Raw genomic sequence first — 22,501 nt, forward strand, 5'->3', positions numbered from 1 at the left:
ATTGGAAAATTGAGTATTATAGACTTTTTTCACCTTTTTCCCTCAGATTTGTACTCTGAGTAATATGTGGATAAGAGATTAGATACATGTAAAGTAGAACCTTGATGTAGAGGCTAAACATGAGACAGATGCTGTACAATTGTGTAAATGTCACTTCAATGTTTTTATTTTTTGTTGTGTTCATGTTTTGTATAGAATAGTGTATTATAGGTCAAAAGCAGTGTTATTCTGTGAGAATTCTAATTTAAGAGAAAATAAGCCATGCATGGTTCAAACAATAACAGTGTCTGCAGGCGATGTCTTTATTTTGTGGCTAAATGGATAGAGCTGTCTCGATACCCTGTGAACGTAGCTTGTTTCATGTGTTTACGCAGCACAGACTTGAAACATCGTCATGCACCCATCAGCCCTGCTCAAATGGCCTTTGATATTATTGCACTCGCATACAGAGTTTCACCCATTGCTTCAAGTGCCATAAAAAGTTGGTTTTGAATAAAAGATCGAGAATGTGAAAATTCTACTTCTAAATCCTAAAAGGAAAAAGCATTTACTGTACTTTGCAATAAAAAGCTTTTACAGCAACACCCAGAACACCGAGTTGGACTCTTTCTTTCTTGTTAACAGTCTAATTGTTTTCAGTTGAAAACATGATTCTGTTGAACCAAATTGTTGTGGGAAAAATTACTAGAAAAATATCTACAGAAATCTGTTTGCTCTGAGATAAACATTCAAAATGATGTCACGTTGTAAGATGTAAAGGCACAGCTGTGTAACTGCAAGTCACAATATTTGTAAAGTCAGTTAAGTACTGAAGTTTCTGGAAATAAACTGCTAAATAATAAAAACAACTTGGCTTAAGCCTAGTCCTAGACTAAATTGCAAGTCTGAGCTGTTTCAACTGAAATAAACATGCACCGACTGATCTTAAAATATATCAGTGCCTTTGTTTTGTTTCAAGATGCACCCCAGTAATGTTTTTTTTTCCCCTAAGAATGTTTATAAAAATTAAATGTCTTAATTGAACTACGGCCTAATCCTGGCTTAGTCTAAGCCCTGTCTGTGAAACCGGGCCATGGAGTGTCACTGTGACATGTAATGTTTCTTGTAATTGCAACTTTACATGTTACAAGGCATTAAAAGCAATTAAAACAAATTACATATGATATGAAGTCAGTGCAAGATAAAAACTCACATCGTGGGACGCAATTACAAGAAAAAAAAATCCAATTGAAAAGTATAGACATTTGGGAATTTAAAGACGCAATCCCCTTTGTGAAGTAGAAATAACATTGAGAAAAACATTTTGAGGTATAGTTGCAATTAACAAGAAAGAGTTAGCTGGGAGGTATGCTATCAGATCCTCATCTACACTGGCGTTTTCACCGAGTTTCAGAAAAGTTCTCCGTCCTCCGTCTCCGACTATTCATGCAGGTACAATGAGCATGATGTTATTGTTTACATGGTCACCAAGGACACACAGACTGAGCAAATGTGGGCAGTCACGCCATCGTTTTCAAAAGACTCCGTTTTGGACCGTTTACACTGAAACGCAACCTCTGAATTTTCAAACGAAGGCAAGAGTCTGCCGCGTTTTCGAAAGCCTCCATTTTCGAGGGTCGAAAATGCCAAAGTAGTGTAAACAACAGGCGTAACCATAGCAAAAGTTATGCATTTTAAAACGAAAATGCACTAGTCTAAACGTAGCCAGTCACATTGTGAGATAACAATAAAAAAACAAATCAATTGAAAAGTATAGCACATGCAATTTACATAAACTCTCCAAGAACAGAGTTGTTAGACATATCACCACCTTTATTTAGGGTCATGTACAGCAGATGGTTCTTTTGCAGTGTCACAGAGCTCCTCTAAAACGAGCTGTGACAACATCGAAACTGATGGAATCTCATTACAATCATAATTGTATGACAATTTTAGTGCAACAACAGACATGTGACATGCCTAATGCGGTAAAGATGTTGGTTGTACAAGACCATACAAAAACAACCTTGTGTTTTGTTTGTTTGTTAGATATATATATGGCAAAAGTGAGCTTGCATTTGTCCCCATAACTTTTTTCATTAAGGACAGAGAGATGCCATGGAAATGCAAAAAAAAAAAAAAATTTAAAAATTAAAAAAAAAAAAAGGGAAAGGAAAGGAAAACAAAATTCTCAATGGTAGGTCAAAAGGAAGCAAAAAGCAAATAAGCTCAGATCACAGAAAAGAAATAAAAGACAAAATCCAAAGTCTAGGATTCATGGTAAAATCCAGTGCAAACTATGTCTTTACTGCAAATTGTATGCCAACTACAAACTAAAGAAAGTGATAAAAGCAAGAGAATATATATTGATTCCTAGCCTGTCTATGTCTACACAATAGCTACACAATGTCCCTGAACAATAGGGTCTGCACAGTACTAGAAGAAATTAATTGTAGAAATTTCAAGTTGGAAGGTTTTCCAAATACAAACAGCAAGTCCACACCAATGAACTTTCATACTGCTCAGATTTAGTATCCCTATAAACCTGACGACAGCTGTACTTTTCCTTTTTGCAGTTTTACATGTGCACTTTTTAGGGCTGTAATAGCAAATGTCGATTCCGAAGCACCAAAAGTAAAAAAATCAAAAAAAATCTGACACTGGTCAAAAAAGAAAGTAAAGAAAAGAAAAAAGGAATGACATTTTTTGTGTATAGTGCAGTTTACTTAAGGAATTATCACTCTTACACAGTTACCTGATATGTGATAAGAGAAGAGAGTGTATTATTAACTGACAGTTAACTAGTAAAACCAATGCAGGTTTAAGACCATTTCAGCCTAGGACACTTCAGCCAAAACAAAAAGAAAAGGAAAGAGAATCAGCCTGCTTTGTACGATGACTGCTGATGACATGAACACAAATTCATCTTTTTGTGTGTCCTTTCTTCTGTCAAACGTTAAATAAAAAACATATTAAGCATGTCAGTTAGGCACTCATGATGTGATGATAAAATGAGTGCATGAGATAATAAAAAGAGTGCTTGCATTTCCCTCACGTCCATCTCTGGATTTAGGCTTAACATTGCACAATATCATGTAAATTGCTTTTTTGGAGATTAAACATCTAAGTCTTTTCTGTTTTGCATCATTTCAAGCTTCATTGCATATAGATTTCTTTGCCAGATTTCTCACACTAGCAAAGTAAATGTCAATTTAAATCTATAATACCGATTTAATTCATTCATCTATCTTCCCACTTGACCAGTCCTTACAGGTCGGGGCAAAATAAATTAGCCGTACAGGAAGAAAGCACCCAAACTTAAGAGATGGTGAAGCACACTCACATACGATTAAAGCTTATCATCCACAGTGTTTTAAAAGCCTCAAATGGTTCTATCAAAATGTAAACCCCACTTATCTAAACCAGTCAGGTAACTGGAGCATCCATACTTAAAAACATTAAGTTTTAAACTTGTTTTATATATACATATATATATATACACTATGCCAAAAGTATTGGGTCACCCCCTTCTAATGAACATGTTTGACTACTTTAGTCATTTCTATGAGTACAAATCTTAATGTTAAAGCATATAATGATATTCTAGGGAATTGTGTGCTTCTAGTTTTATAGCAACAGTTTGGACAGGACCCTTTTCTATTCTAACATGACAGTGCCTCTGTATATAAGACACGGTTCAAAAAGACATGATTGATTCAGTCAGTGTGGAAGAACTTGACTGGTCTGCAGAAAGCAAAGTCCTAATCCCAGCTGAACACCTCTGGTGTGACTTTATATGCAGACCTTGAGCCAAAAACTCATCACCAAACACCAATGACTTGTACATAAGGGCACTGTCATTTTAAACACTTTCAAAACTGTTGCAACAGAGATGGAAATGCAGTTTTTAAATATGTGAATAATGCTTCCATCTTTGTTGCCACAGTTTTGTTAGTGCCTTTTTCTGTTCTAAAGAAGGGGGTGTCCCGATACTTTTGTCCATATAGTGTATGTACAAGTCATTGGTGTTTGGTGATGAGTTTTTGGCTCAAGGTCCGCATATAAAGTCACACCAGAGGTGTTCAGCTGGGATTAGGACTTGGCTTTCTGCAGACCAGTCAAGTTCTTCCACACTGACTGAATCAATCATGTCTTTTTGAACCGTGTCTTATACACAGAGGCACTGTCATGTTAGACTAGAAAAGGGTCCTGTCCAAACTGTTGCTATAAAATTAAAAACACACAATTCCCTAGAATATCATTATATGCTTAAACATTAAGATTTGTACTCATAGAAATTACTAAAGTAGTCAAACCTGTTCATTAGAAGGGGGTGACCCAATACTTTTGGCAATATAGTGTATATACACACAGTTGTGCTCAAAATTATTCATACCCTTGGTAAATATGATCAAAGAAGGCTGTGAAAAGAAGTCCACATTGTTTATCCATTTGATCGTTCATTCAAAAATGTCATATTCATTTGCTAGACACTACTGGAATTTCAAATGGGACTGGGTTCTATGGTCAGATGAAACTAAAAAAATTAGCATTTTAGCAGCAAACACTCAAGATGGGTTTGGTGCACACAGGGATAAAAAAGTACCCCATGTGTACAATGAAATATACTGCTGTATCTTTTATGTTGTGGGCCTATTTTTCTGCCAGAGATCCTGGATATCTTGTTCAGATAGATGGCATCATGGATTCGAACAAATACCAACAGATAAAAAATTCAAAACTGACTGTCCCTGCAAGAAATCTTATAATGGGCCGTGGTTGGATCCTCCAACAGGACAATGATCCACAAACAAACAAACATCAAAACCAAGCTTCTGCCATGGCCAGCCCAGTTCCCTGGCCTGAACCCTATAAAAAATGAGTGGGGTGAACTGAAGAGGAGAAGCACCAACATGGACCTGGAAACCTAAAGGGCCTGGAGAGATTCTATATGAAGGATTGGTCTCTGATCTCTTGTCAGATGTTCTCTAAATGTATCAAGCATTATAGGTAAAGACTGTTGGCATTAGGAGGTTGCAAATGGTATGATTAATTGTGGCCAATGTGTATTAGAGAAAAACATTTTTTTATTTCATAATGATATTTCTCTCCCATTTTAAATTCTTATTCTACAATGAAAGGTTAGATTTTTGTTAATTTTTAAAATAAAAGATCAAAATGATTAATGATACAAATTTATTTTCACAGCCTTCTTTGATCATATTTACCAAGGGTATAAATAATTTTGAGCACAACTGTATATATAAAGAATTAGCTTACTGTTGAAATGTAGCACCAACAATTTTTCATGGCAAGTTTTGGGTCACTAGACTCTATGGTGCACTTAAGAGATAGTCAAGAGAAAAAGAAAAGTAATATCTGAACTAAAAAAAAAAAATACCCCCAGACCAGAGGCTGACCAATCGTTGTAATTCCCCTGGGAAGAAAAAGTGCAGTCACAGTTATCTCCAGGACCTAGGGTAGAAAAACCCTGTCTCCCATTCTTCCTCTGACGCAGCTAGTGGGGCGACTCCAGCATCTCCATTAGGAAAGTGTCAATGGGGGTGTCTCCAATCAGTTTAAAGAAGAAAAGGTGCTCCAGACACTTAAGGCCAATGGAACGCAATGCAGGAAGTCGGAGGAGGAGCTTGGCAAACCTGTGAATAAGCAAGCGAGTTGATTTTTTAATTTTTTATTGGCCTCTTTCATACTCTCACAGCCACATGTGATGATAACGCCAGTCATAAAATAAATCATAAAAGAGGTCATTTACATGTAGTAGATTTAAAGGCACAGCACAAGTTTAATTCTAAGGGTCAGAGAGACATGAAACTTTTAGGAAATTCACCCCATATCAGTACAGAACACTCACCTCCCCTGCTGATCTGGGTATTTTTGTTTGCAATAGGACTCCAGGGATGCATACACTTTCTCTCTGAGAAGCTCCACCTCACTGCTGCTAGTCAGACCTTTGGCATCTAAGAAATATTGGAAATATTCAGCACAAACATACACCATTCTTTGGGTTTTTCACTAGTTCTGATATCAAAGGTGTGCATAATATATGTTCTGCCAAGATGCCTGTGAAGGTGTTTACATGCATAGTCAGTTTAAAGCAATGGGCCAAAATTTAGATGTGCAAGTCAGGTTTTGCCTAAACTGTTTATGACCTTTACATGATAATAGAACTGTTTAAGGCATGTACATGACATGTTGTCAGGTTATTGTAGGTACAATGCATCTACAAATAAAAAATCCTGGCATCATGTTAGTTAACAATATTGGACCTCATTGACTTTCACTGTATGGACAAAAAATATTGAGATATTTAAAAACATATCTTCCTTTTGTGCTCCACAGGAGAAACTAAGTCAAACGTGTTTGGAACAACATAAGGTTAAGTAAATTATCTAAATTTATATTTTAGTATAAATTTATATTGCAACGATTAATTACAATCAATCAATCAACAAAAAAGAAACAAGTCAAATTCAGAAATATCGATCAAACTATTGCTGACTTTTGGCTTCTAAATCATTTTTAGATAAACCTATACAAATGCTTACCTGGGTTAAACAGAACTATGGCACGCAGACAGCCAAGTTCAGTTTTGTCCATTTGCATATCACGCATCTTACAGACCAGCTCAGTCAGCACCCTGCAGAGGTGTAAAAAAATTAAGACTAATAATCATAAATCACCCCAACAACAGAACTGCAGGGTGGGTTCCCATCCCACAAACCATCTACACAGGTATGAAGTAAACACAAGATAAGCAGGTATTACCTGTCGAATAAGGCTCCCACCTCTGCACTTTGTGCACTTTCCCTGTACATTATGAACACATTATGAACACGTTAAGCCTCTAAATCAACTTTATTATTACACAGAGGGTAAACACAGAGTTCATTGTGACCTGTCAAAAAAGGCCTCCACGCCCAAGTTGTGAGTGCTGTCTCTGGGCACATGTAGACCTGTGGCCAATAGAATCTCATCGTTCACGCTGATGGAGCGATGAGAGAAGGCAGCGATCAAGAGCTCATTCCATCCTGTTATAAAAATATCACAATCTTATAGTAAAATGCTTTCGTGTACATTTATACATTTGTGTTCCAATATAAAACAATATAAAAGAAACAGACAGTGACAAAATGAGTGTGAGAATGTCAGATGCTCATACCAGCCCTGAGCAGAATGACTTGGTCATCCAGGGGCAGCTCAGAGAAGTGAGGGATTTTCTTGGCCCACTCCACCAGAGTGAACAGCTGTTTGTCTGCAGCCTGGCAGATGTTAGTGACTGGATCATTGGGCTGGAGAACAAAGAAGTCACAGAGTCAGTGGAGGAGAGAGTGAGAGCAAATGCCTCTGGCACTTCTGGACAATAAAAGAGAATCTGAGAGCTGACAAACGTCTGAGTGCTTTATTCTTTGTCAGTCTGTCTATGGGGATATTCAGCTCCAAACACTGAGAATTCAAAATATCCTAATCTCTAAACCAGTTCTGGGAAAACCAGCATTTAAACAGCTTTAAATAAGGGCTGTTTTTCACCCAGCAGGAAAATGACTTTGCCAGGCAACAGTCGACAACAATCAATGCTTGGCATAACTTTGCAAAAGAATCGCTTAAAACCTTTTAACCAACTTTTATTGCAAGCCAACTGCTGACAATGAGCATGTTTACATGAAGACTCCCAAATATTAGCTTGCTGAAATAACCTACTGTACGAGATTATATGCAAACTAATAATTCTGTAATGCATGTAAAGCGTATTAAAAATCAGGTTATTCTCTGGTAGTAACATCAAAATATAATAATTTGTGTATATGGCTTATATTACATTTGTTTTGTGAGTGGTGATGTTAAATTAAGCAATAAAAACCCCAGAGTATTCCAAAATGCTCTGGGGAAACAGAAAACCTGTATGAACTCATGCAGTTTCTGCGGATTCAGCATTTTGGCTGTTCCACTTAGGCTGCACAAGATGAGAACACATTTTTATTATTGCTTGGATGAAGAAAGAGTCAGAGTGTACAATATATTTCCTTTTCCCCAACCATGAAATGTTCACTCTGTTTGGATGCACTTACATTTACAGTAAGGACAATTTTTGGAAACACTGAGCCAAAAACAATTTGAAAAAAAGACACTTGTTTTCAGCAGTATTTTACTATCATTTCAGAGCTCGACAATAAGGACTGCCTGATGGCCTGGGGGCAGTGTGAAAGACACTTGGGACAGTTGACGAATTTGATCGAATCGAGTTCTCTTACGCATCTCCATGTGGACAATTACACCTGGTCAATTTGAACATTTAAGTGGTTTTAAAGCATTCAAGCCTAAGAAGACACGAATAAGAACGCCATTCAGTGTGTTCCGTGCGTACAGAGAGCCACGTCTCAGGCAATGGGCGAGCCTGGAATTGAGCTTCTTTAAGGACAAATACAGACAAAAGTATTTCAGAAAATCTGTCTTGGCGCCCTCAAAAACAGTTCTTTATGTCTCAAGTAAACGTAAACATTTGAGTGACCATGCCTAATTTAACAGCTGCTGTCAGCATCCTTATTGCTAATCAAGAGAAAGGAGAAAAAAAATAATAAATAAATAATAAATCACTGCTCTTGCCTGATTTTTATAGCTTTAAAGATGATTATTACATGGCTCTGTGGAATGCTTGATTCTGATTGGTCAGTCACCACATTCTGAGGTATGTTATTCCAAGATAACAACTGGTAAAAGCTAAAAACACAGGCTCAGAACAGTTTTTCTTGGAAGTTTTGCATTTGGTTAGCTAATAAGATATTAAAACTCAATTCAATATTATGTGTACAATTATTAATGTCATCCTGGTATCGCGGACTCGCTCTCTCATTTCATACAAATGCAGTTGCTGCCATTTTGCGATGATTGTTTTGTACACTGTAATGGATTATAAGATAACAAACTGGTAAGATTTTAAAAGTTTCATCTTAAATTAATATTTTTTAATCGCCTTAATTATTTATGGGGTGAAATGTTGTGTAATAAGTGCCATGATCACAACTGATTTGTCTCTTCTTACAGATCAATTGATATGTATTGTGTACGGTTCGGCACGCACTTAAATCTGACAATGCATCTGTAATATGGTTTGTTATAAATAACACTTAACACAAACACGGTTTGGCTAATGTATGTTTCTGTTTGTGCATTCTGGCTTCCCAGTGCATTACAACAGCGATATAAAAAAAATGAGCAGTCATTTATTCCGTAATCGTGCTGATAGCGCGCGTGCACAGGTGAGACCTGAACAGCACACGTTGATATCTGTGTTTAAACTAAACTCATTTAAGCCTAGCCATTTTAAACATTTTAAGAGCCAGAGGAAGCGAGCTCGTGCGTGCAGTGAGAAGATTTGTGCGTACGCTCATCCAAAGCGTGCAAACCCGCGCAAATATTAAAGGGGTCATCAGATGCTCATTTTACACAAGTTGATATGATTCTTTAGGTTCTTAATGAAAAGTCTATCACATACTTTGGTTAAAATTTCTCAATGGTAGTGTAAAAAAACACCTTTTTAAACCGGTCAAAATCAGCTGTTTTCAGCACTCTGTTCTAGTCCATGTTGCTTTAAATGCTAGTGAGCACTGTTGACTCTGCCCCTCTCTTCTGTGGAGTGACGAGCAGGCCATAGATATGTGTAGAATCCCTATTCGACCGCTCCAGATATGTTGACGCATCAGCCATCTCGCATTCACCATAATAATCAATGAATATTCAAAGATATACAAGCGTATAACTTGCTGTTGTAGACACACACAGTCAATGCGCCCAAAGATTCGCAGACCGTTCCAAAAATGGCAGATGGCTTACGTATCGCGGCCCATAGAAACAGTCGATAATGAGGCATCTAGGTACAAACCCGATTCCAAAAAAGTTGGGACACTGTACAAATTGTGAATAAAAACAGAATGCAATGATGTGGAAGTTTCAAATTTCAATATTTTATTCAGAATACAACATAGATGACATATCAAATGTTTAAACTGAGAAAATTTATCATTTTAAGGGAAAAATAAGTTTATTTTAAATTTCATGGCATCTCAAAAAAGTTGGGACAAGGCCATGTTTACCACTGTGTGGCATCCCCTCTTCTTTTTATAACAGTCTGAAAACGTCTGGGGACTGAGGAGACAAGTTGCTCAAGTTTAGGAATAGGAATGTTGTCCCATTCTTGTCTAATACAGGCTTCTAGTTGCTCAACTGTCTTAGGTCTTCTTTGTCGCATCTTCCTCTTTATGATGCGTCAAATGTTTTCTATGGGTGAAAGATCTGGACTGCAGGCTGGCCATTTCAGTACCCGGATCCTCCTTCTACGCGGCCATGATGTTGTAATTGATGCAGTATGTGGTCTGGCATTGTCATGTTGGAAAATGCAAGGTCTTCCCTGAAAGAGACAACGTCTGGATGGGAGCATATGTTGTTCTAGAACTTGGATATACCTTTCAGCATTGATGGTGCCTTTCCAGATGTGTAAGCTGCCCATGCCACACGCACTCATGCAACCCCATACCATCAGAGATGCAGGCTTCTGAACTGAGCGCTGATAACAACTTGGGTTGTCCTTGTCCTCTTTAGTCCGGATGACATGGTGTCCCAATTTTCCAAAAAGAACTTCAAATTTTGATTCGTCTGACCACAGAACAGTTTTCCACTTTGCCACAGTCCATTTAAAATAAGCCTTGGCCCAGAGAAAACGCCTGCGCTTCTGGATCATGTTTAGATATGGCTTCTTTTTTGACCTATAGAGTTTTTGCCGGCAACGGCGAATGGCACGGTGGATTGTGTTCACCGACAATGTTTTCTGGAAGTATTCCTGAGCCCATGTTGTGATTCCCCGATTAGGCAGATCGGGGATCGGTGCATTCCCTTCAAAGCGAAAGTAACGTTAATCCTCTGCGTCTTCAGGGGCTCAGATGTTGGGAGTAATTGATGACTGCTATATTCATTATTACATCCAACAACTAAACACTTCACTCGCTTAATCGGAGACAGCTCACAGCTCACTCAGGGCGGGTCTAAGTTAAGACGGTCTTGTCAATCAACTATCGTGGGGGGGGGGGGGGGGCTGTACAGAACTACATCATTCTGACAGGACTCAACCTGATTTGAGAAAGGGGATTTTACAAAAACCACTGGGTGGATTTTTATCATTATAGGTTAGATGTGTACACACACTTCCAACACACATTTATGGTCAAACAACTTGTAAAGTGAATTTTGCATCCGATGACCCCTTTAAGCTCTCTCTAAAGTATTGTGTATGAATGGACAAAATCACACAAAAATTATGTCAAAATGCCTGTCTTGGTAAGTATCCTATAGCAGACATAGCCGGCCGAACGTGCTGTATCAGTGCACTGGATCAGTGCATTCTCTGAAAGGTGACATATCATGAAAATCTGACTTTTCCAGGTTTTAAGTGCTTTAATCAAGTCCCCAGTGCATCTACCAACCAAGGAAATGTGAAAAAGATTAACCCAGTAACTTTGTTTTAGTAAGCTTTTTTCAGCAAGCTTCTGATAAAACGCACGTGTCTGATTTCGCTCCCTTGGTGACATGGCAAAGGGATCTCATTATAATATTACCGCCCCTTCAGCTGTAATTTTCCACCCACTGCGCCGTCATTTTGATTTTGCAAGCGACAACGGTGTACTAGTTCTAATGCTCAGAGAAGACAAGAGAGCAGTGGATTTATTGATTTATTTACTGTTTGCTGCTGCCACACTGATATAAAATAATCACGCGATTTATTTCCCAGCTGTTCACAGACATAACTGGCTGTTTTTGTAACTCGTGTGTGTTTTTAACGTAAACTTGTGTGTGAATGAGAACTTACTTTATTCACATGCTGTGACAGCCGCTTTCTGTCCGTGTGCTTCGGATGTGTGCAGTCAGAAAACCGTATATCAGAAGTTTAAACTAATATGTTTTAAAACGCATGATTTCAGTGCGATAAACATGATAATCAGAACCAAAACAGATGGTTTTAGCAGGTACGAGCTGAAATGGCGCAGTTCTATTCTGGAAAGGGGGCGGGAGCAGCAGCTCATTTGGATTTAAAGGAACAGGCACGAAAATCAGAGCTTCCACTCAAAATAAGCATTTTAAAAATCATATAATAAATGATCTGTGGGGTATTTTGAGCTGAAACTTCACAGACACATTCTGGGGACACCAGAGACTTATATTACATATTGTAAAAAGGGGCATAATGTGTCTCCCTTAAAGTGATGGCACTTTCTTAACATTAATCATACAGCAACAATAAGGAAATCACTCACTGCTCTTGACTGAATAGTTTTTGTAACTTTAATAAATATTAATCTTTAATTTATACAGTAAAATATGCAATGCCATTTTGCATTTGATTACTTTATTCAATTTCTGTACCTAAACAGTAACTCTAAAACCGTGATACAAACCGAACCGTGAGTAAGTTGAAACATTTGAATGAATGAATGAATGAATGAATGATGCATTTATATAGCGCTTTGTGTATTGCTGTACAATACACAATAAATCTTGCAATATGGACGAGGCCTGACGCACGTGCGCAACCTGTCCACTTGCTCCTGGCTCCGCTTTTAAAACGAATGTAAATTAAGTCTAACTGCTTGCCAATTTCACTTGGATGAAATGAAACATTCAGCACAATTCCCACTTGTTCTTAAAATCCCAAATACTTAAAAATGAATAAATCAGCCCGTGTAATACGTATTACTTTAATAATTGACTAAAGAAATACAGTTCTTTATTTATAAAAAAATAAACAAATCTTTCCTGTAAAATTCAGTAATTCTGTAAAAGTAGTAATACCATTATAATCTTCCCTGCAGAAAAAACAAAAAACAGTAGAACCTTATGGATTAATGGATTTAAGGGTTATAATGGGAATTGTATTGGTTTTAATGTAAACTATAATGGTGTCTACTGGTATTTGATGCATTCTATTGGTGGGATGTAATCTAGCAGGTGGCAACCAATAGAACAACAGAAATCCTATTGGAATAATGCCCAAAACAAAAATGAATTTTGTAATGGCTTTTATGGAAACTATAAGAATTTCTGTGATGGTTTCTATTGTTTTTTTTGTTTGTTTTTTTCAGCAGGGTAACGATACTCATACTGTGCTGCACATTATTGACAATATTGAGCTGAAGCTTGACTTTGCAAATTTAAAAATCGCAAATCAAATCGCAATTATATATTTTTCCCCAAATCGCACAGCCCTAATGAGGGGGGTTAAAAACAGGAAGGAAAATAGCCCAATACTTAAATTGTTTTCTTTTTATGTAAAAATCTTGATAACATTATAAGTGGACCTCAGAGAACAGTACAAAATGAAAAAAAAAACAAACAAAGGCAATTTATGACCCCTTTAATTGTCTATCTAGTTTGAACTTGCTGCTTGCTAGCATCCGCTTTCTTCACAGAAGTTTTGCGTTCAAATATTTCAACTCAAATCAGTATTTTATGTCTTAATTATTTACTTGTGTGGCAAGTAACCGTGTAATGAGCTGGTCCGCTTCGCGTCGGGCTTCGCATCAGGCTGCTGATAAGCCTGTCAGGCTTTATTCTGCGATATCAACTGGCTGGATGTACATTATCCCTTTTATTGATTTAGGCCTATACACTGAAGAATATGCAATGCTACTTTACATTTGATAATTCAATTTCTGTACCTGAACACCTACAAACATAAAAACCTAAAGCATTGTTTAGCTTGTATCTTTGTTCTATTTATATATTTGTGGTATTGCTTGTAATTTGTACAGTTGTTCTTATTTATTGATCACTTGAATTTTACGGTTCACTTGTCTTTAAAGTGCCCCGATTATGGGTTTTAAAATGTTCATATTTTGGTTTTGGGAGTGACATGCATGCAAGGTCAAAAAACACTTTCATTGTCTTATAATACGCATTTCTTTTACCTTATTTGCTCAACAACTCCTAAAAGATTCGCTCAACGATTAATTTTTCCAAAACTCTCCTTTGCGTGACGCTAATCTGCGGTGATTGGTCCGATCGGTCGATTTCATTTCCATTTCATAAAGCAGCCTTTTTGAACGCAGTGCTGCTTTGTGTGCAGCAGTTACCGGAGAAACAGCTATTTTTACTGCTGCAAAAGCAGCACCTAGTGGCAAAGAATGAATTTGCATTTTCATTCAGACCAACGTGAAAATCGACTGATGGTTTTACGCAGCAAACACGCAGAGCTGTAAATATGAACTGGTATATATATATATATATCCCACAGGGGAAGGCCCACCACACATAGAGTGTAAGTCTATGGGAAACACTGTAGCAGTCTTCAATAAAATGATGGGGACACAACACAAGTTTGGAGCTATACTGCTGTGGTATTGCTGTAAAAATGAACTTTAACCATTGATTCTTCACAGCCTCGTCCTTTGGCAGTAAAATAAAAATGGATTTACCCTCACAGTGCAGAGCACAGCATCTTCTCAACATGAGCATTCACAGGAATCCGCTACGGTGTTTGAGGGAGGGGGGGGGGGTCATGGTTTCCCATGTCTGCACGTGCAACAAGTGGGCGGACAATATACAGATGTTTCATGTTGACGTCAACATGAAAAGCAGGGCTTGCAAAATCGCTAGCCTGACGTCCTGGGGCTATTGTGTTTTCCAGTCGGGCTACCAAAATGTATCACTGCCCTGCCCGACGGGCTACCTTAAAATACAGGGCTCCCGCAGGTCCTTAAAACTATCAATTTAGTTGTATAAAATTTAAGGCCATTCAAAGGTTTAAATACGTAAAAGACAAGAAATATGAGCGCTGCACATTTCAAAGTCAAAACGCGGCGCAGATGTTTTTATGTGAATGGGTCTCTGAAGGGAACCGTCTGTCTTCAGAAACGTGTCGTTGGCATTTTCATTTCATCTTGCCTATTATGCCTGTTAAAGCAGCGTATATATGAGCACGGTGCTGCTTTGCTGTTAGCGTACCGGAGAAGCCGCTATTTGCTCCTAAAGCGCCACCTCGTGGCAGAGAGTGAATTTGTATTTACAGTGTGTCTCTTATGTTCAGATCAATGCGAATATCGACCGATGTTTTTATGCAGCAAACAGAGTTTATGTGAAAGAGTTTATGAGTAAATGTGAAAAGTTAATGTGCCTTCTAAAAATCTAAACAATTAAGACAGTAATATTTATGTTTTAAATATAATAATATTTTTGACTTGTCCCTTTTCATAAAAATGGTTTAAAAGCTGAAATGCTTTTTGTGTGTGAAAAATTTACTAAACTGTAAATCATGTCATTTTATGGCTTAAAATGTTACCATAGACATTGTCCAACCCCACTCATACAGTGTTCATTTTACTTGTGCAGCTCTAAAAAAGGTTCATATATTGCCTTAAATTGACTTTTAAAAATTCAGCAGATACCCTGTAAATAGTGAAATAACATTCTTTCATTGGTATTTGTTGATATTTGTGCATTGAAAATGTTTTTGACTGACATTTAGACTTATCAGATTTTCTATATTTTAAAAATGGTCTTTTTTATTTGGGCTAAATTAATTTTCGGCCTACCAAAATCTGAAGAGTACCTGCCCGAAGGGCTACCAGGGATTTTGCGAGCCCTGAAAAGGCTTGGGATTCGTTTTAAAAATGACTCGTTTCAATGATTCAGAGTCGACTCTTTCTTTTGAGAGACAATAACTTTATACACGTTGCACTTTCAGATTTAAAACTTTGCAGGATGTTTTCATTCACTTAGAGCTGTGTTACACACTGCATGAAAGGTCATTTTCAAAAATCCATAATAGGAACACTTTAAGAATGTTTGAACTTCATATTCGTTAGGCAAGTGGTTTTGCTGTGGTATTGAAGCTGGAATAGAGAATTGTAAAATTGAACTGGTATCTACAATTTTGATGTCATATAAGCTTATTTATTAGAATACAAGATAACATGGGTCAAAAACAATGATAACTTTTTTTTTTTTGTGGCAGGGACAGTGAAAATGTTGACAAGGCAAGTGAAACATTTAACCAATGGCCCGACTTTTTCTTTTTTTTCTTTTATATTGTTTCTGATGTGTTTTTAATTCTATTGTTATCACTGTACTTATTTTTTACTTTTAAATATGTATACTTTTCTGTGTAAAGCGCTTTGAGCATTAACCTTTAAAGGCATTATATAAAAAAGTTATTATTATTTAAAAAAAATATTATATAGACCGAACTGAACCATACAGACCTAAACCTAATGCAATTATTTATTATAAGTACAAAGATAAATGTCAGTGTTTTTCAATGCAGTGATACTTAAGACCAGACCAGAATGGTTCCAGGTTCCTTAGTTATATTATTTGTTATGTAGACTTTAAACAACAAGGATGATACACAGCCATGAGTGGCGTGTAAATATACTCACTGAACCAGTGGCATCAGAGTGCAAGTCTGATCTGTGCTCTACAGTTGTCTCAGCCTCCAAGATCTTCTCCACAGGCATCTCCTCATTGGCTGAACTGCTGCATTCATAGTCTCCATCTCGTTCCTTATTCTTCTGACGCTCATCCTGAACAGCTAGGGGAGAATAAGTGAGGGTAAACTCATAAATGTCAAGGAATCAGCCCGGCCATCTGTAACATACCACTGGGTGATGTTGTCTTGTGGTACATGATCTGGCCTGAAACCAAAATATGCAATACAAAAATCACTGAGACACTTCTCAGCAAATTGTATATATATTACACACACACACACACACACACACACACAATTACAATATATATTAACTTGAGCAAATATTATGTAAAATAAATATTAATGTTATTGTAGCAATGTTGTGCATGGGCACTATTTTTAAATTAAAATTATGTGTTTTCCTGTATTGTCCACTTAAAATCCCTAATTGCTGACCATTACTTTTGGTAGCACATTTTATTGTTTTTTTGGTTCTTTTACATAAGTACTAAACAGTTAGTAACTATATGTCAAAAAAATCAGTAATTACACGTGTACCTTTAACCCACATAATACAGCGAGTTCTCAGCTCTTCATATAATAATTCATGAACCACAAAAAGGGTTCAGTGAGTGAGGCACTGAATGCAAATATTCAAGAACCGTTAATGGAACCAAATGTCATGAAAATCATAAGTGGTTCTCAGTTCCCAACCATAGTTTTAGTCCTGCTGGTTGTTCCCCGCCCACATATGACATGCTTTGCTTTCCATCAGCTGTCAGGAGCTGTGGACTAATGACCTATTTGTTCTTATTGTTTAACAAAACCTAATCAATCCGCTGCTGTCACTGTAACTCCAGATGATCTTTGTGCTTCTCTTAGCATGTGCTATTTCACACCACCTTTTCATATGAAAACAATGAAGAATTTCCATCACACAATGCTGACCTACCATTAAACCCATTCAAACACCAGTTGCATTACATAATGCTGCTACAATGCATTACAATGCTACATGACTCTATTCTCCACCTACAGTACCTAGCCTATATATTACTGAACGTGCATCTTACGTGTTAATCCATACTATAAGTGATATATCTTTAGTGGAAGGCTGACAGGTACCCACCCTCTCTTTTCATTCCCATGGCCAGGCACTTCTGATAGCGGCAGTACTGGCAGCGATTGCGCTGTCGTTTATCGACCAGACACTCCTTGTTGTCCCTGCAGGTATAGCTCAGGTCCTTCCTGACTGTGCGCTTGAAGAAACCCTTACAGCCTTCGCAGCTGTACACGCCATAATGCTTCCCTGCACACACAAATCATGTCCACATTACCTCTGAGCTGCAAAGAAATGTAATTTTTCAAAACATTCACTGTAAACAACATCCCCTGTGTAATGGGGCTACTAGGATCAATAGAAAATATTAAAAAAAATGCAACAAGAGTCCAGTTTAAAGCAAAAGTTTCAACTTCATGAAAAATGTCATGTGGTGTAACTACTGTTGCCTTTCAGTCGGTCAATTTCGATGTCACGTCGATCCCGACGAATTGGTGGTCCCTCTGGTGAGATTCCCCAATTTGTTGGTAATGACGTGACGTCTCCGTTCCCTCCTTCAGGGAACGAGGGATATATACGTAACCGAGACATTTTTCCTTACACTTTGAATACACGTGAGTGTAAAGATCTTAATTATTTTCGAAAATATTCTCAAATATATATTTTTAAGGTAAAATATTATTTTTTACAAATATTGTAAATTATTGATAATCAGCAATTTATCAATAATTTGTGTTAATAACCAGTTAAGCAGTTTGTTCAAATATATTTTTTAAGAAATAAACATACATAGACCATGCAAGATTCCTTAGTACAGTTTTCTTTTCAAAAATTTCTTTATTTTAATGAGGCTTTTTCTTTATGATATCAGGACAGTTGCACTACCTTGACATATTGTACTAATTTTGACCTCACGCCTCCCAAAAAATATCTAAATTAATTTTGTTTCGGAAATTTCAAAACAGTATGTAAGGGAATATGTGACCCAAATTTTATAACCGTCACTGATTGTTATAAAACACGAACGTCTAATTAGAAACATAATTATATCATAAATAATATAAAAGCTGTTACAGCCTAATGTGCACTTTATGTATTTTTTAAACAATGAAGTTATTACTGTTGATTATTAGGCCTGTATCTAAAAAATAATATAGCAAGTGAATTAAATAGTTTTTCATTTTAACCTTTAATATTAAATATCTAAAAGTCAACTAAAGCTTTAAAGGGCGCATTTTCCACAAGTTGATATGATTCTTTAGGGTCTTAATGAAAAGTCTATAACATACATTGGTTAAAATCACTCAATCGTAGTGTAAAACAACACCCTTTTTACCCTGTCAAAATCAGCTCTGTTTTCAGCAAGCCATTTTAATCCATGTTGCTTTAAATGCTAATGAGCTCTGCTGACCCCGCCCCTCTCTTCTGTGGGGTGACTAGCCGTTCTCATGATACCGTTTACTTTAGCCACGGAACTTGCTAACTAGCACGTTATTAGGAAAGGCAATTTGCAAAGATTCATAAAAGAACCTTATACTCACTTCTGCTGTAGGTGAAGCTGGATCACGAATGATTCGCACGAACAAACACATTTAGGTAGATTGGGGGGCGCATCCCCTTCAAAAACAAAGGTAATTTACTGCATCTTCAGCAGCTAAGATGTCAGGAGTAAAGGCCCCGATATACTTCAAACGAAATCGAAGAACGAACTGGTATGACGTCATTTTGAACAAAATCAGGCTGAAACGAAGTTCGTTTTGAGTTTGTGTCGGCAGTTCGAAACAGCTCACCAAAGCGAACTTTCTGGAGAAACTTTCTTTGGCTCCTAAACACCTTTGAGCTACCATTGGTCCATGGCGATTACGCAATCGGTGGGTGTGTTCTGGAACTCCGCCTTCTTTGATGTGCAATTTTTTTTTCCCGGTTCGTTTCTCATTCAACAAAGTTCAGGCAGGAGAACAACATCTCCAAGTCACTAGCAACATAAATACACGGCGTCGAATAGCTGAGCTGCCACAAATATATCTGGACCTGTACAATCGCTCGCGGGAGACTTTAAAGATTCAGAGAAAGCATTTAATTCCTAGAAAGAAATTGCAACGAAGCTTGGCTAGAAGGTAGCAAGTACCAAATACACGTGTTTCAAATAAATGTTACACCATACTGCTGCTGCTGTTGTTCTTTCAATAAGCGAATTTAAATGTTATACAATAAATAAAATGCCAAAAGAACATACAATAATAAACCTGTTTTTATCAAATCATGACACCACATAAAATATAAAAACGTGTAATAATTTATCCCGTTTAATAAAAGACCTAGATGCACCTTCACTGCATCATTGTTGTGTTTAGGGCAGACGCACGAGCGTCGCGACACGTTTACATTAATCTACTCCCTGCCTCAAGCAGCGCGGGGGTGTTGGAATGTTCGAAAACAGTACATCATACCGCAGCCTTTTCAAACTTCGTTTTGCCCCCAAACGAACAACGAAAACGAACTACGTTTGAAGTATATCGGGGCCTTAAATGACGACTGCTATGTTCATTATTACATCCAACAAAAGAACACCTCAATCATGTAGGAGCCATTCTTGTCTACTCCTGCTCTGGCGTCGAAACAATGGTGGACTCACTCGGGTAAGTTAGTCTAAGGTAAAACGCTAGTGTCAATCAACAATCGCGGGAGGGCCTGGGTCTGTGTGACGTCACCCAGACAGTCATCTGACAACGGTTTGATATGAGAAAGGGGAAATGATTTAACGAGATTAAAAAAAAAACTACTAGGTGGATCTTTATCATTATAGGGTGGTTGTGTACACAATGTGTGCCAACACACATTTCAGTTCTAACTTGTAAAAGTGCATATCGCATCCGATGACGCATTTAAACTATACAGGGGACAGCTTGTATAGTTTACAGCTTTAGATGAGAGAGATTTTTTTTTACTTAAGAATAGCTGACATGTACAGTTCCTGATATATAACCGAATTGATATCAAATTGAGAGCCACAACTTCTTTGTGACTGAAAATCATGCTAGAATAAATTTAAATTTAATTAAAATCTTTACATTTACATTTTATTTTAAAACAAAAACGGTCCAGAAAAAAAAACTTGAATTGAATTGTACAAAAATGTAATTGGGTACATCACTAATAAACAATGTGAAAGTTCTATGTTCTAGTACACACCAGAGGAACGGTCCCCACAAATGGCGCACATGCGTTTCTGGGACAGCATTGGCCCAGAGCCACTGATAGACTTCAAGCCATAAGGGGGTTTCACATCATCAGAGCTGCTGACAGCATGTAACCCAGACACAGACATTGAAGAGTTCATCTGCATGAGATAAATAGACAAGGAGTGATGAGAAAACCAGTTATTAGCACAGTAAAAGACTACCAATACAGCCCTTTTATCATATGGACAAGTTCAGAAATACTTGAACATGAGGCTCACCTGAGAGTTGCTGATGGGTCCATAGCCGATGGATGGCGTGCCGGGAACGCCGGGAGAGCCGACGGACGAGCTGACGGCTGACAGTGGCGAATCTACGGAGCTGACAGGGCTACTGACGGCAGAAGTGGAGGGCGGTATGGAGTTCATAGATGCACACTAGACTGGCCAATAGATAGGAGACTGTTGATCGTTGATAATCTACTGAAATAGAGTGGACACAAAGAGGGATTCAGACACGATACACTGAGTGTGATGAAAGATTTCTGTAATGTTCCTGGATATGTCATTATAGTCCCAAGAAGGCCATTTCAGTGAAGAATGGAAAAGAACGCAAAGCTGGTGCCATACTCAGACTATCCACCTTTTCAAATGTGCTTCCTCGAGTATATCAGAACATACAGAAAAATATTGCGATGTGTACATTCGGAAAGAAAATGAGGCGTTTTGTCTGCTATTTACTGCTCTATTAATCCTGCTGCAGAGTAGGCCGATGTCCGTGTATTAAAAACTAATAAATTGCCTACCAAGACAGCATATTGGGGAATCATGAAATTGTTCCAACGTTTTAATAACAGTCTATTATAACCTACAACGCAGTCTAGATAGGTAGGTAGCTCACTAGGTTCGAAACTACGAACACGCCCATATCGCCCAAAATGCTTCCTTGGTAGGGAGCTCACTAGGTTTTGGGAAGCAGCCCAAATCTGTTCCTTATAATCACCCCCACCAAAACTGACACTATCAACGCTGTTTGCCAACTCCATATGTAATTGATAATATATGACGAAAACGGGTAAAATCTGTGCTATAAGCGCATCTTAACACGACAACGTGCGTTATTTTGATGTTCCTGACAACGTTTGGATTATTATTTAGCACGCAGCGCGGAGCCCAGCTAACATGCTAATGGCGGCTAACTGTTTATGATTAAAAGAAAACAATTTGGTCCACGCCTTTCACTCTTAATACCCTGTTTAAAACGCACAAACGAATCTATTTAAGTACAATTATTATTTTGTACAGCATACAAACACTTGTATGCTAAAACACAATGGCGAGACGAAATAATACGGCCAGCCCATGTTAGCTTAGCTTAGCCTAGCTCATCCAAGTGTTTGTTTGTTTTTCCGTCATTTTTACAGAAGTTTGCAGAGTTTATATGAGCATATCGACTCCAGTCTCACCCATCAAACGCCGAATCCTCCGACAGCAACGATTCGGGTCCTTTAAAGCATCGTTTCATCTATATTTTACAGTTTACACCATAAATGTTTGCGTCCAGACAAATACCTTGTTAGTCAAGCCTCCTAGTGGACACTAAGAGTCTGTTCACATAAGAAATATATGCAAGCAAATAAACAAATAATTAAATAAATATATACGCAGAAAGTACTACATGTTCTTTTAGTTATTAAAATATGTAATTTGGTCTGAAAGCTTTGGAATAATCACATCATTATTATTTAAGAATAAACAAATAAAGCTGGCTGTCTTTTTTTTCTCATTAATTTTTATTTAATTAATGCTCGAT

At 37.5% G+C, this 22,501-nt stretch overlaps 1 protein-coding gene across 6 annotated transcripts; it reads right to left on the reverse strand.

The window, feature by feature from the left end:
* Positions 1–1,792: 1,792 nt before the first annotated feature.
* Positions 1,793–22,428, reverse strand: LOC306887507 (retinoic acid receptor RXR-beta-B-like). Of its 6 annotated transcripts, none has more exons than XR_013785684.1 (12): positions 22,155–22,297; positions 20,971–21,168; positions 20,703–20,850; positions 17,580–17,759; positions 16,419–16,570; positions 7,160–7,289; positions 6,896–7,028; positions 6,766–6,807; positions 6,546–6,637; positions 5,852–5,957; positions 5,307–5,636; positions 1,793–3,509 (listed from the first exon to the last, which is right to left on the reverse strand). XR_013785684.1 is itself a non-coding variant. In XM_079445272.1 (11 exons), exons 2-11 carry the CDS (start codon positions 21,115–21,117, stop codon positions 5,498–5,500), a joined length of 1,269 nt encoding a protein of 422 aa, XP_079301398.1. In that variant the 5' UTR covers positions 21,118–21,168; positions 22,155–22,297; the 3' UTR covers positions 5,051–5,497. The 6 variants fall into 6 exon arrangements, 3 of the variants coding, with proteins under 3 accessions (XP_079301398.1, XP_079301399.1, XP_079301397.1); XR_013785685.1 differs by having other exon boundaries at positions 20,971–21,171; positions 22,261–22,289; XR_013785686.1 differs by having other exon boundaries at positions 1,797–3,509; positions 20,971–21,171; positions 22,155–22,428.
* Between the last annotated feature and the right edge of the window lie 73 nt (positions 22,429–22,501).

This window comes from Barbus barbus (assembly GCF_936440315.1).
Source record: "Barbus barbus genome assembly, chromosome: 21".
NCBI classification, from domain to species: domain Eukaryota; kingdom Metazoa; phylum Chordata; class Actinopteri; order Cypriniformes; family Cyprinidae; genus Barbus; species Barbus barbus.

Excerpts from the sequence above, each read along its gene's own strand:
- LOC306887507 (XM_079445272.1), bottom strand. The coding sequence starts at position 21,117 with ATGAACTCCATACCGCCCTCCACTTCTGCCGTCAGTAGCCCTGTCAGC. Across the intron at positions 20,851-20,970 it reads GACCCATCAGCAACTCTCAG|ATGAACTCTTCAATGTCTGT; the intron begins GTGAGCCTCATG and ends TATCTCATGCAG. Across the intron at positions 17,760-20,702 it reads TTGTGGGGACCGTTCCTCTG|GGAAGCATTATGGCGTGTAC; the intron begins GTGTGTACTAGA and ends TTGTGTGTGCAG.